The sequence below is a fragment of the Phacochoerus africanus genome, chromosome 9 (assembly GCF_016906955.1).
Source record: "Phacochoerus africanus isolate WHEZ1 chromosome 9, ROS_Pafr_v1, whole genome shotgun sequence".
Lineage (NCBI taxonomy): Eukaryota > Metazoa > Chordata > Mammalia > Artiodactyla > Suidae > Phacochoerus > Phacochoerus africanus.
In genome coordinates, this window is record NC_062552.1 from 90,184,181 (window position 1) to 90,198,454 (window position 14,274).

Consider the following 14,274-nt stretch of genomic DNA (forward strand, 5'->3'; position numbering starts at 1 on the left):
GCAGGAGCTTACAGGTTCTCCTTCCTTCCATGCAGGACAGTTCTGCTGAGTTAAACATAATTCTTCTCTATGAAGTCAAGACTTCAGTCTATTACTGACCTTTGCCGAAGCAGTATTTTCCAGGCTTCTCACCCCACCCTCACAGCCACCCTCATTCTTGTTCCAAACTGGATCTCAGGAAAGCGTTCTCTTGGAGCACTGCAGGAAAACATATGTGACATTCCTTGACAGTGACATCTGCTTTGAAAACCCTGAACCAAGACACTGAGTGTAGATTTTTCATGGGACCTGACTATTACAGCAAATACGGATCATGGTTCACTGCTAAATTTACACTTTGAAAAGCTGTGGCTACATTTCCTGATTCTCCCTCAAAGCCCTCATGTTGTCCACTGCACTTTATTCTAGACTACAACGAGGGTCCCAGAGGCCACAGAACACTTCTCATGTTGCTTCTGGATGAGCAGCAAAGTCAAATGCCAGGATGGAAGATGGTGAGCTTGCATCTCACCTGTGATCTGTGTAAGAGGGGAAAGTGACTCTTTCCCCCACAGGAAGAAAAGTGCCTGCATTAAATGACCTGCACAAAGTGAGTTTGCCAAGCGCATCCTCCTGACAGCAGTTTAAATGGCTATGAGAAATTGTGCTTGCTCTTCATTCCATCAGCCCCAATTTCCAGGGACCTCAAACACCAAGTCCTCTCAAAATATGGCTAAAGGCTGGCAGATATTCGCAGATAGCGTTTCTGCAAATGGAACCCGAAGACAGTTATGTACAAAGTTAGTTTATAGAATACCTATCCCATTGTTTCTTGAACTAGATCAAAATAGGAATAAATATTATTCTTACCACCTAATCATCATGGAAAACTTAGGATACATGGAGGGGGGAAAGTAGATTTCTAAAGATATTGCATCAAATATTTGATTTTCTATATCAGACTATCTTTGATGCTATTGCGCCAATTTTCAAATGGAAACTATGATAAGTGATATTTTTATATGCAAAAATATATGTAGCCTGTACTTCAAGCCCAATATTCATATGATCACTCTAACTTCCCCGCCAAGTCAATTTGTTAGGTCCTTGGGATCTGAGGAACTTTATGGATGAGCTTGAGTGTTTCTCATCACTTTGAAATGCATAAAAGTTATTGCACATCCTTACACACCCCTTGCTTAGTGTGCCCAAGGGCTATATCCTTCCTCTTGCACCTTGGGCCCAGGACACTGGAAGCCAAGCACACAGCTCTGGGATAATAAGGGAGGAAAGCTCAGGACACCCCCAAATCAGTCACCTGAGTTACAAACATATGGACAGCTGAAATGGGTGCTAAACTAGGGGTCACAAAAACAACTCTCCCCCTGGGCTATCCAGGTGTCCTCTGGACAGCGATGGACAGGAAGGGTGGGGCAGGTAAGGTTGCTGGACAAGGTTCTTCCAACATTTCCTTTCCCCAGAGGTTGTCACATCAGGACCTGTTCTCTAGTCTCTGGCAGTCGAAGAGCAATCAGGCCACCCCCAACGAGAGAAGTGGCAGCCAGAAGGATGGGGACCACTTTGGTGATCCCAACAAAAGAAGCAAAGATAGTGTTTCCCAGGATGGCACCAAATTTGCATAATCCATTGAGGATGCCAAAGGCTGTTGCCCTGTAAAAGAAGAAGAAAGCAAATCATCCTGGAAGATAGAAAACAGATCTCCTTAGATGTGTGGGACTGGGTTTTTTTAAGGAAATATAGTGAGGGTGTGGGAGGGAACTTTTTTCCCCTAAATATAAAAGTAACATATTCTCATTTTAGTCAAATTTGGAAATACAGAATAACAAAAAGATGCAAGAATATACAACTTCACCACTGAAAGAAGTCACTATTATTAACATTTTGGAGTATTTCCTTTCCTTCCAACTTGAAATGTTCACAGGGAGTACATGAATATTGTGACATACTGAAAAAGGATGAAGCAAAAAGTGTAAGTGTTCCCCATTAATAATACCTCGACCCTCTTGTGGCTGTTAGTTATCCCTAAATAGTATTTCTCCAAATGTAAGACTACATTTCCCAGACTCCCTTGCTTCTGAGCCTAGTCATGTGACTACGTTTAGACCAATGGGATATAAGTACAAGGGGCAGCTCCTGAGAAACTTCCTCCTCAAGAGAAGTCAAGAGTGGTCCTTTTGGAGTTCCTATCAGGGCTCAGCAGAAAGGAATTTGACTAGCAGCCATGAGGATGCAGATTCGATCCCTGGCCTCACTCAGTGGGTTAAGGATCCAGCCTTGTGTGAGGTGTGGTGTAGGTTGCAGATGTGACTCAGATCCTGCATTGCTGTGGCTGTGGTGTAGGCTGGCAGCTACAGCTCTGATTCGACCCCTAGCCTGGGAACCTCCATATGCCTCGGGTACAGCCCTAAAAAGACAAAAAAAAAAAAAAATAGAGAGAGAGAGAGTGGTCCTTTTGCTCTCTTCTTTCTCCTTTATCTTTTTTCCTTCCATCCTGCTTTCTGAAATACAGATGGTCTCCTCTTGGACTACAGCTGAGGTCATGAAAGAGGAAGAACAAGACAAAAAGAATCTACAGTGCCTACCTTCCTATGTTTGCAGTTATTTGCAGTTTCTATCTCCCATGGCAGAACCTAATCCTAATTATTATTAGTCACACTTTGCAGTGATAACTATTATTAACCATCAATCTTTCCTTGATTCCATCCATATACAGAGACAATATTCCCAGCATTCTTTGTCCCAAAACTAAATAAAAGATCTCTATTTCATACCACAAATTTATCAAGAATGTGGTTGTATTTTGTATTTTAAATTCTTTTTATAATTATTCTATAACCATACCACACTATAGCTTTATCTTTTTTCACCAACCCCAATCCCATTCTTTTTGTTTCAGAATTTTCTTGGACATTTTCACACATGTATTTTTTCCAAATAAACTTTAATTCTTTCAAGTTCCCAAAGGGAGTCTCATTGAGTTTTGAATTGACTCTTTAAAAACTAAAGAATATTTGATATTTTGGTAAGATTAAATCTTCTAAGAATTCATTAAGATGTCCCTTGACATATATTTGAGTCTTCTTTTATAGCTCTCAGTAAAGCTTTATGGTTTTCTTCACATAAGAGTTGCACCTTTTTTGTCAAAGTGATTCCTATATTTTATGATTTCTACTATTATTAGATTCAGTTTTACCTTTACTTCTTGACATTTTAAGATCTATACATTATTAGTTTTATTATTATACTATAATTTTATTTTATTTTTTAAGTTATAATTTATTAAACAATAAGTTATTATTTATTATTTTTACTAGCACCTTACCAAATTATTTTGTTTCTAGTAGTCTCTTTGTTAATTTGCTTAAGTTTTCTTGGATTTAAAATCACATACCATCGAAAACATAACTTTTCCTCCTCTTATTTTTTTGTAAAACTTAGAACAGTTCTTTGCTTCACAGAACAGAGGCTTCAGATATGATATTCTGTGATTTTCCATAGCTACCTATAGCCCAATACCTCTGCCAGCAATCTTTGGAATATCCTTAAGACTTTCTGCAGAACATTTACCTGCCTTCCACATCACTTCATATTCTTTTCTGGCCAAAGAGCCACTTACCTGCTATCCTTAATATTCCCCCTCCAGAAGGAGAAAACACTGATAAGAAATGGCCTTGACACTATGCCTTTTAACTAGTCCTCTTCCCATAGGGCTTGTACAAAATAAAAACAAACCTTGGGCAGCCCTGCCACATTCACCACAAAACCCTAGACCAACATGCCTCATGTTCACCTTTATTTCTGCCCCACTCTTTGCTTGTCTAGTTCTTCACCTTTTTACTTCATTTCCCATTGGCAGGCCTGTCCCCATCTCTCCTTGGATTGCACAAAACATCTGGTTTAGCCCTAATTCCTTTCTCCTGGACAAGGTCTGCACTGTCCTTTGCATCTTGCCATCTATCCCACCCCATCAGGCCTTAGCCTTCCCACTCCCAGACCTATGCCAGCCCCCAGGTGGGAGAAATTCAACTACCTAAGAGAGGGTTAGTCCATGGAACACCAGGAAGACCAAGATGGATGTGATGGAGGAGTCTAGGGCAGGTAGACTTTTGGCCAAAGAAGTCCATGCAGGCCCCAGAGGGAAGCCCAGGGAAGAACTGACCTCTGGTTGGTGGGATACAGCTCCACAGTGATCACATCCAGAGCATTCCAGGCAGCAATGCTGGTCCCACAGAACAGGCACTGCCAGCCAATCATCGCAGACTCACTGTTGCCAAAAAACAGGAAGAAGCAGCAGACAGCCGAGATTAGCATGGAGCCACCTGCAGAGGGAGATCAGCACAGAAAGAAACATGAAGCCCTTGTCAGACAAGACCTGACAGAACAGATTCATCTCCACACGAAGAGAACACAGCTTGGACTCCCACATGGCTCCTCAGCCATGGAATTAGAGACTTCTGCCTGGGTCATGTCACCAGAATTAGCCTCCAGAAAGGATTTTGAAATCTTCATACTGCGGTGCTGCCCAGCCAAGAACAACTGAGGGCAAGGCAGAGAGCATGGTTAATAGCTGAGAATCCATTATATACCAGACATTGTTCTAGGAGATGTATGCTGAGATACACAGTATCAAAAGACTCCATTCTTGGAGTTTCCATTGTGGCTCAGCAGTAATGAATCCAACTAGTATCCATGAGGATGAGGATTCGATCCCTGGCCTTGCTCAGTGGGTTAAGGATCTGGAGTTGTCATGAGCTGTGGTGTAGACTGCAGATGAGGCTTGTATCCCACATTGCTATGGCTATAGTATATGCTAGCAGCGGAGACTGATTCAATCCCTAGCCTGGGAACCTCCATATGCTGTGGGTGCGGCCCTAAAAAAAGCAAAAAAATAAAAAGACTCCATTTTCATGGTGCTTATCTTCCATTAAGAACCCAGCTGTAAATGGGCTACAGGACAACTAATCAAGGGCCATGCGGCTTAGTCTCCATTTACACTCACATCCACCCCCAGATAGCTGAGCTGCCCCTCTAAGGCTGCTCTGCGCCTCGGGAAGCTAACCCCAGTAACTGCATACTTGTAGCTCCCTTGTCTGTTGAGAGGAGAAAGGAGTTGGAGTATTTCTTCCCAATTCCCATCCCGCTTTATCAGCCCCTTTTTGGAGAATGCTGCATCCCACCAGGACTACCATGCCTTCCAGGCACCTCCTCCTCCTGGGCTCCAGCTCTCACTGGACCTAGTTACTGCTATTTTCTTCCCTTGTCCCTGCAACCCTAGAAGTAGTGCCTGTTGCTCACTTTTGCTAGTATCTGGGTGCCTCATCTGTATCATTTGTTCCCATAACCCTGCCCACACCTCTAAAGGCTGCCCCATAAAGTCTTACTAGAACCATATGGGGTGAATTCTTTTTCCCAGCAGGATGCTGAGTGGTACAGCTAACAATAAGAAATCCCATTGAGGGAGTTCCCGTCGTGGCGCAGTGGTTAACGAATCCGTCTAGGAACCATGAGGTTGCGGGTTCTGTCCCTGCCCTTGCTCAGTGGGTTAATGATCCGGCGTTGCCATGAGCTGTGGTGTAGGTTGCAGACGCGGCTCGGATCCAGCGTTGCTGTGGCTCTGGCGTAGGCCGGTGGCTACAGCTCCGATTCAACCCCTAGCCTGGGAACCTCCATATGCCGCGGGAGCGGCCCAAGAAATAGCAACAACAACAGCAACAAAAGACAAAAGACAAAAAGACAAAAGACAAAAAAAAAAAAAAGAAATCCCATTGAAAGAAAGCTGTGTTAGATATAGAGAATAGATTTGTGGTTGCCAAGGAGGGAGTGGGATGGACTTGGAGTTTGGGGTTAGTAGATGCAAACTATCACATTTAGAATGGATAAGCAATGAGGTCCTACTGTGTAGCACAGGGAACTACATCCAGTCTCTTGAGATAGGGCAGGATGGCAGATAATATAAGAAAGGGAATATATATATATATATATTTATATATATATATGGCTAGATCACCTTATGTACAGCAGAAATTGGCACAACATTGTAAATCAACTATAATTTTTAAAAAGAAAGAAAGAAAGAAAATGAAAGAAGGCTAGGTCAAGTCCTGCCCAAATCCAAGCCCGGAGGAATTTGGGATGTCTGGAGTGGATTCAGGGCATGGACCAGGAGCATGGCTGGAAATGCAGTGGGAATAGTTAGCAAAAAGGAAATCAGGTTGGTCCCAAACAACCAGCTGGGAAACAGGGCAAGAGTTGCCACCAGGCATGAGGACCCTAAAAGTGGGAGGTCTTCAGGTTGCCAAGAAGCCAGAAGCCTGGTCTGGCCTCACCAAGTACCTCCCTGGGAGGCTTTCACCTGGAATCTGGCCCTTAGACCTGTAGCTGCCAAATCTGGTACCACAACCTGCTGATTTGCTGGGAAATGGTAACTGTCTGCCTGGATTCCACTGATTCTGGGAGGGGGTAGGTAGCCTGGTAACCTCTTTCCAAACCATGGGGAGAGAACTAGAATGGGAGGAGATTGGCATCTACTGGACCACAAGGGCCCTGAGAACTGTGTCATTCACATGCATGCACCCCTCAAAGTGGCCAGCCATAGCACTTGGCATACAATGTTTGTTGAGTCCAAAATGTTGTCACCAAATAAGTCAAGTGATAGTCAGGGAACTGACCCCTCAACTATGTTAGCTCTTCCCATTATAGCTCATTATGGCCCTCAATTCTTCCACTCTCATCATTAGTTCTCATTCTCCTTGTGAGCAAGAGGCCTGAGGTCAAATCCCAGCGCCCCCTGTGTGACCCTGCGTGAGTCACTTAACCTCTCCATGCTGTCTCACTTTCCCCATTGCAGAGTTATTATGGGGGTTAAATACGCTAATATTTCCAAAATGCCTGGAACAAAACCTGAGCTATAATAAGCACTTCCTAAGCACTAGTTAAATGAAATTTCTAGTTGATATCTGTCTCTGCCAATAGATCATTTGGTTCTTAAGCACAAGGATGCTGTCTGTCTCAATTACTGTTGTATTTCCTTTGCCAACCCTACAGCCCGGTGGAAAATTGTGCTGCATAAATTAATGCTTATTGAATGAATATATAAGGAGTAATAGGCTCATCAGGAAAACTTCCACTCTGCTGTTAACAAGGCACTACTTTGGGGCAGGAAAGGGCGCAGTAACAGAGTAAGCAGGACAAATGATGTTCCAGCAGGCTCTGTGGGGGATCATGGAAAAGGCAACTTCCAAACAGGTTACCTACATCCTATCAAGACAGTTATTAAGCACATAGTATTTACTGAGCCCTGAGACTATCACAGTTGATCCACTGTATGCCAGGCCTTTTACTAAAGACACAAAGAGGACACTGTGCTTTTAATAATCTGGCTCAGCAACAAAATGTAGACATTAATAAAAGAACAAGATATAAAGAATGATAAATATTGGTTGCAGATATCCACTTTGGGGAGGATGGCTCTATGCAGCATTATAGAAATCAATTTTTATCTTGGATACATTCGTGATGACAAGAAGGGCTCCGACAGCGAAGAAAAGGAGGTCCACTCTCTCCCTGCCCTGCCTGCTCCCTGCATCCAGCCCTTCCTCTGCTCCCAGTCGAGCGGGAAGGTCCACCCTGGTTCACAGGAACACCCAGCCCACCTTCAGACCCTCCTTTTCCAGGAACTTCCTTAGTTCCTCCAGGAGCTCACCAAAGAATTCGCTGTTAGACCCTGGGACTCAAAAGGCCAGTGATCGAATGGCAGAAATGTCACGTGTCTACTCTTATACACCTTGCCTCACCAGAGCAAAAGAAGGTATTATTTTAACCATTGCACAATGGAAGCTCAGAGAAATCAAGGAAGTTGTGCAGACTCTCAAAACCAGTGGTGGCCGAGATGGCCACCTGTCGCCCAGCCACTGGTCTTTGACACCATGCGGCCCCAAAGCGCCTTCTGCTGAAAAGCTTGGGGCTTCCAACTAATCTAGGAAAGAGGCCACCTTTGCTGGGTACCGTCAGTGCCACAGCATCACTAAGTGGCCCATGATGGCAGGCACCATGCTGGGCATGGGCATCACAGGAGTTAATAAGCCACTGTCTTCCCTCAGCAGGTGTCAGGTCTACCCAGGCACTGTCCCCAACAAGGGACACAGTTCAATCTGCCATGCCTGAGAGGTGACCAACCTAGCCACAAGATTAAAAAGCAGGGAGTTCCTGTTGTGGCTCAGCAGGTTATGAACCCAACTAGTATCCATGAGGATGAGGATTCGATCCCTGGCCTTGTTCAGTGAGTTAAGGATCTGATGTGCCACAAGCTGTGGTATAGGTCGCAGATGCGGCTCAGATCCTGCATTGCTGTGACTATGGCATAGGCCGGCAGCTGCAGCTCTGAGTCAATCCCTAGTCTGGGAACTTCCATATGCCATAGGTATGGCCCTAAAAGGCAAAAATAAATAAATAAAAAATAAAAAGCGAAATCACAGGCATGTCTTGGGCTCACCATTCCAAACATTCAGGCTACTGTCTATAATAATTACATTCCATATGAGCCAAATGCTCAGAAGAGATTCCCCGCCCATAAAGACCAGATCAATTTGCTCTTCTCTGACAAAATGATTGTGATTTATTGTGTTTCCTATTGAACTTTGCTGCTAGGATCTTGGAATTAATTTCACTGATCAACTACATCCCAGGGCAGAACTCACAGCATGTTTATTAGCATACTATCTGCTTCCCCTCCTCGTCTTGACTCATACTGTAATGTGTACATTTTCCCTGGCCCTGGGGGGATGTATTTTGCTTCTTGTTCACCCTGCCCGGCATGTGTCTCTGTAGCAAACTGCTGCAAATCAGGTGGAATGAAGCCAGGCAGATGTGAATGTAGCTACTGCTTTTGAGAACCTGCAATGCATCAAGCACTGCAGCACTAATAGGAAATGCTTCAGGTTCATTATGTTCAACCCTCACAAATGCTTTTGGGTACATTATGTTCAACCCTATCAGCTCATTATAGGTTCCCTTATCTATAAGATAAGGCCCAGAGAAGTAAAGAAATGTGTCCAAAGTCAGCCTTTGGGTGGTAGGATTCCAACAAGAGCCTGTCCAATTCCAAAGCCCAAATTTTTATCACTCTTCAACAGTAATAGGCATTGGCATATAAACATTGTGGTCTACAGAATAACTGGCCAATGTAGAGTTCCCTGTACAGCACAGGGAACTCTACCCAATATTTTGCAATAATCTACATGGGAAAACAATTTGGAAAAGAATGGATGTGTGTATATGTATAACTGAATCACTGTTGTACAGCAGAAATTATTACAACCTTATAAATCAACTACCCTTCCATAAAATTTTAAAAGTGAAAAAAACCAATAGGTAATAGGATTTATTTTAAATCATCAAATGAAACCAATGCTCATTTAAGAGCATTTGATGAATTTTCCAACAAGAATAATACAAAGTGGGTAGAGTGGAAATATTTAATATCCCATCGAAGTGCTAATAGAATAGGTAGCTGTCATAGAATTGTTGAGTCAGGAAATGAAGACATGTTCCTGGCCTGGACCAGAGGTCTCCACGGGGCCCTGGAGTTTTGCAGATGTGCCTCCTTGCTTCTACACCGGCAGATTCCATCTTACCTGTGTGGTTTCCTGTGCAAGATTTCCTTAAGAAAAAGAAGACTTCCACTGCTCTACTACACTTTAAGGCCCTGCCCTGGCCCCCGAGAACACGGATGTGGTGACCCTAACTACTCACCGATCATCTTGAGCCTTCCAACCCTATCCATGAGCAGGGCAGAAATGATGTTCCCAGGCAAGACGGACAGGCTGCCCAGGAAGCTGACGAGGTAAATCAGGAAGTCGTTATCTTGCTCTACATCCATGTGGCAGCCCTCCTTCTGTTCCAGAAAGGTGACGTTGATAAAATGACAGTCGATGAACTTATGCTGGTAGAGGTCTGCAGAGAGAAGGAAACCTTGGGTTCGTGTGAAATGGAGGGAGGTGGGGAGATTTGGGGCAGAGGTGATGGTGGAGTTATGCCCCTGCCTTGAGCAGGGTGCCCCTCCCTTTGGCAATCAGACAGTCTCAAGGTCACGGTGATGTGTGCCAGGTATGGAGGACGTGGGAAACCGCTAAACATGTAATGACCTGTTCAAGTTCCTATAAGCAAAGAGAAATGAAACAAACATTCATTAAGGGACTTGATTGGTTTGTTGTTTGTTTTTATGGCCCCACCTGCTGCATGTGGAAGTTCCCGGGGAAAGGGTCAAATCAGAGCTGCAGCTGCTGGCCTACGCCACAGCCACGGCAACACCACATCCTTAACACCCTGAGTCAGGCCAGGGATTGAACCCACATCCTCACAAAGACAGCATCAGGTCCTTAACACACTGAGCCACAACAGGAACTCCTAGGGACAAGTTTAATTACCACTTTTAAACCAGATAACAGTCCTTTTTTGTTTCAGTGAAATGACACTGAAGGCCATAGGCTCCAAGGCTACTTGGCTTATAGAAGGCAGATAGCCAGAGAACTGGGTCCAGGTTGAGTAATTCACTCTAAAGCCATGCAGAAACCTGAACACATTTCAAAATTTTTAAAAAGTTGTGGGAGCTCCCTTGTGGCACAGTAGGTTAAGGACTCAGTGCTGTCATGGCAGCAGCTCAGGGTCACTGCTGTGGCTTGGGTTTGACCCCTGGCCAGGGAACTTCTACATGCTGCAAGCACGACCAAAAAAAAAAAGTGCTCAGTGGTTGTAGGGGCAGGGCAGGAAAGAGGTGACTAGGTAAGAGGATTTTTAGGGCAGTAAAAATACTCTGTGTGGGAGTTCCCGTCGTGGCGCAGTGGTTAACGAATCCGACTAGGAACCATGGGGTTGCGGGTTCGGTCCCTGCCCTTGCTCAGTGGGTTAACGATCCGGCGTTGCCGTGAGCTGTGGTGTAGGTTGCAGACGCGGCTCGTATCCAGCGTTGCTGTGGCTCTGGCGTAGGCCGGTGGCTACAGCTCCGATTCAACCCCTAGCCTGGGAACCTCCATATGCCGTGGGAGCGGCCCAAGAAATAGCAACAACAACAGACAAAAAGACACAAAAGACAAAAAAAAATACTCTGTGTGATATTATGATGAGGGATATACGTCATTGTCCATGTGTCTAAGCACATAGAATGTACAACACCCAAAAGGAAGCCTAATGTGAACTATGGGTGATATTGATGCATCAGTGTGGTTTCCTTAATTATGATAAATGTACCCCTCTGGTGGGGGACATTGATAATGTAGCCTATGCATGGGGGCAAGGAGCATTTGGAAATCTCTGTACCTTTCCTCCAATTTTGTTGTAAACCTAAAACATCTCTAAAAAAAATGTCTTAAAAAATAATAAGAACCATTTGCTTTGGAAGCAGTTCCCATGTTTTCTGACACCTTCTAACATCAGCTGTTTTAACAGAAAGATCACTATATAGGCTCTCAGGAAACCTGGGTTTGGGAACTGGCTCTGCCACTGACCCTTTTTAACCTTCTTGAGTTTCTGCCTATAAAATGAGAGAAAAACACCTCATTATCTCCACCACTTCCCATGACTGCAAGTGTTTGCAAAAATTCCCATGTTAAGAGTGAGTAAGCAGAGACATCACTGAAACTTGAAAGAAGAAAATAAAAATATGCCAAGGAGTATAGAACTCACTAATAATTTTTTAAGTTCTGGCTAAAATAAGTTAGTAGGATAAATCCCGTGAAGACCAAGGAATATTTAGAGAACAGATATTGAAATTTTCAACGCTGACATCTTGGAGGAAAAGATGTTCTTGCAAAAACCATGCCTTGGTGCCAATGCCAAGGAGAAAGCACTGATCTGGACATAAGACAAACACTTCCATGGAAAAATCACAGACTTTAGAGTTAAACAATTAAGGGATGAAGCCAAGCTCCCTCCACTCACTAGCTGTGGCTGTGGGCAAGTTGCTTAAGCCTCTGTCTCCTTAGCTGTAAGATGGGGATGATAGTACATTTCTTACTTGAGACAATGTAAGTGAAGCCTGTGCTAAATCTCAATTAGTTTCCTTATAACTCAGCTCCACTGGGGATTAATTTATAATGAGAGTAGTAAAAATAACAAGGAGTGGTGGAATTTTGTGAATTTTTCTTTAAAAATCATTGAAATCTGTTAATCCCAAGGACCCCCATCCACTGGTGTGCTTTAAAATATTCTTATCATCCCATTTCATGCACAAAGCTTAAACATATGCAGTCTCCCATTTTCATTTATTATTGGGAGAACACGAGTCTGGAATTTTCTAAGTTTCAAATTATGCTAGGTCTTCCATAATGCACTCTATGCATAAAATGCAGCCCTCCTGGAATGCTGGGTTTTTTTTTTTTTTTAATCTATGTTGTATTTTGTTCTGCCCAAAGACCCTTAGAGAACAGCATCAGTTTCATTGAGATCAGAAAACTTGCCCAAGTACTTTTGTTTCCATTTTACATGCAAAGAAGCTGAAACGCAGGCAAATTAAATAATTGCCTTGGTAAAGGCTATATAGGGAGTTACCGTTGTGGCTCAACAGTAACAAACTCAACTAGTATCCTTGAGGATGCAGGTTTAAGCCCTGGCCTCACTCTGTGGAGTTAAGGATCTAGTGTTGCTGTGAGCTGTGGTGCAGGTTACAGACGCAGCTCGGATCCCGAGTTGCCGCAGCTGTGGCTGTGGCCAGCAGCTGTAGCTCCAATTTGACCCCCAGCCCGGGAACTTACTTTTTAGAGTGCAGCCCTAAAAAGCAACAAAACAAAACAAAACAAACAAACAAAAAAAACTGCTGTGTAACTTCTGTCTGCCATACCTAAGGCTGGAACCCGTTTCTCCACACACAGACTCAGCACTCACATTTGTGAGTACCTTTCTACTCCCAAACTGAGCAGTTTGGTTCTAGACCAGCCCACCCTGTCCGCGCTCTTACCTGTGTTGTAAAAGATGGTGGATTCGATGGTGCAGTTTTTGAAATAGGTATCAGTAGACGTAACGTCTTCAAAATAGCACTCATCAAATAGCGTGTCCTCAAAGAGTACATGTTTAAAGTACATCTTTGTGAACCTGTGGGAAACAAAATCAGCCCTTGAGACTCCAATGGAAAACACAGCAAGCAGAAAAAGGAAAACTGCAAACCCGAAGGTGCTGGAACATTATTTTCAATGTGTTTTTATGCAGGGAGGAGCCCCAGGACCATGGAAACTGATTCTATTTCAGTACCTATGGGGTTCTGTGCATCAGCCTGGTGCTTCCCAAATGCAGGTTCATGGACCTCCTGCATTAGAATCACAGAAGTGTGAAATGAAAATATTGATAACACCTCATTTTAGGAGCTTTAAAGACATGAATGTCCCTCAGTGGGTCCTAGAAGATTTAGAGGCAATAGATGTGTGAGAGCCTTAGAATCCTTGTTTCCCAAACAAGATGTGGGGAACTAGGCACTTTCATTTACATTGTTGGTAGAATATAATTGGTCCGGCCCCTTTGCAGAGCAGTTTTGCAAAATTTAAGACATGACCTAGGAATACCACCTCCAAAACGTTATCATACACATACTTTCTCGTGCATTCAAAGAGACACATACATTGATCTTCACTGCAACATTACTATGTTTGGATTATTAGATAGATAGTTGATAGACAGACATACAGACAGACAGATAAAAAGATACCACACAATGGAACACCATATTAGGTAGATCTATATGTCTTAATACAGAACCATCGTCAAGATACATTGTTAACTGAAAAAAAATTAAATGCAATATGGTGTTTATAGCATGTGGCCATTTGTATAAGAAAAGCTACGGTACCTATGCCTGCAAATACATGGCGTACACCTGGAGAATGACACAAGATGCTGGCAGATGTGGTTACCCCTGGGCAGGTGAAATGGGGCTTAGGTACGAACCAAATTTAATTTTTTCTTTATACCAGTGCACATATTACTTTTTCACTTCAAAATAAAACAGTCAATAAAAAGGAAATCACCTAGATGACTATGAGTTGCAGCCACATTTGCAAGCTGCTGCACGACTCCAACTCCTAAATAAACTCAACAAGGAAGAACAATGCTACATTTTTTATGGATTTCTAATCATTTGTTTATTTTTTCCACGTTTTAAAGTTTTATTGAGGTATAGTTGATTTATAATGCTGTGATAGTTTCTGCCGTACAACAAAGTGATTCAGTTATACAAACACACACCTGTTCTTTTTCAGGTTCTTTCCGCATATAGGTAATCACAGAATACTG

The 14,274-nt window shown here is 43.3% G+C and overlaps 1 protein-coding gene across 3 annotated transcripts in view; it reads right to left on the minus strand.

The window, feature by feature from the left end:
- Positions 1–1,025: 1,025 nt before the first annotated feature.
- The window catches only part of SV2B (synaptic vesicle glycoprotein 2B), a 75,130-nt gene continuing 61,881 nt past the window's right edge, over positions 1,026–14,274 (minus strand). For 2 of the 3 annotated variants that reach the window (XM_047795979.1, XM_047795981.1), the window contains 4 exons: positions 12,950–13,083; positions 9,751–9,951; positions 4,160–4,319; positions 1,026–1,650 (listed from right to left, as the gene is read on the minus strand). In XM_047795979.1, coding sequence (XP_047651935.1) covers positions 1,467–1,650; positions 4,160–4,319; positions 9,751–9,951; positions 12,950–13,083 — 679 coding nt within the window. In that variant the 3' untranslated portion in view covers positions 1,026–1,466. The remainder of the gene's footprint in view (positions 1,651–4,159; positions 4,320–9,750; positions 9,952–12,949; positions 13,084–14,274) is intronic. The other variant, XM_047795980.1, reaches the window with a different exon arrangement.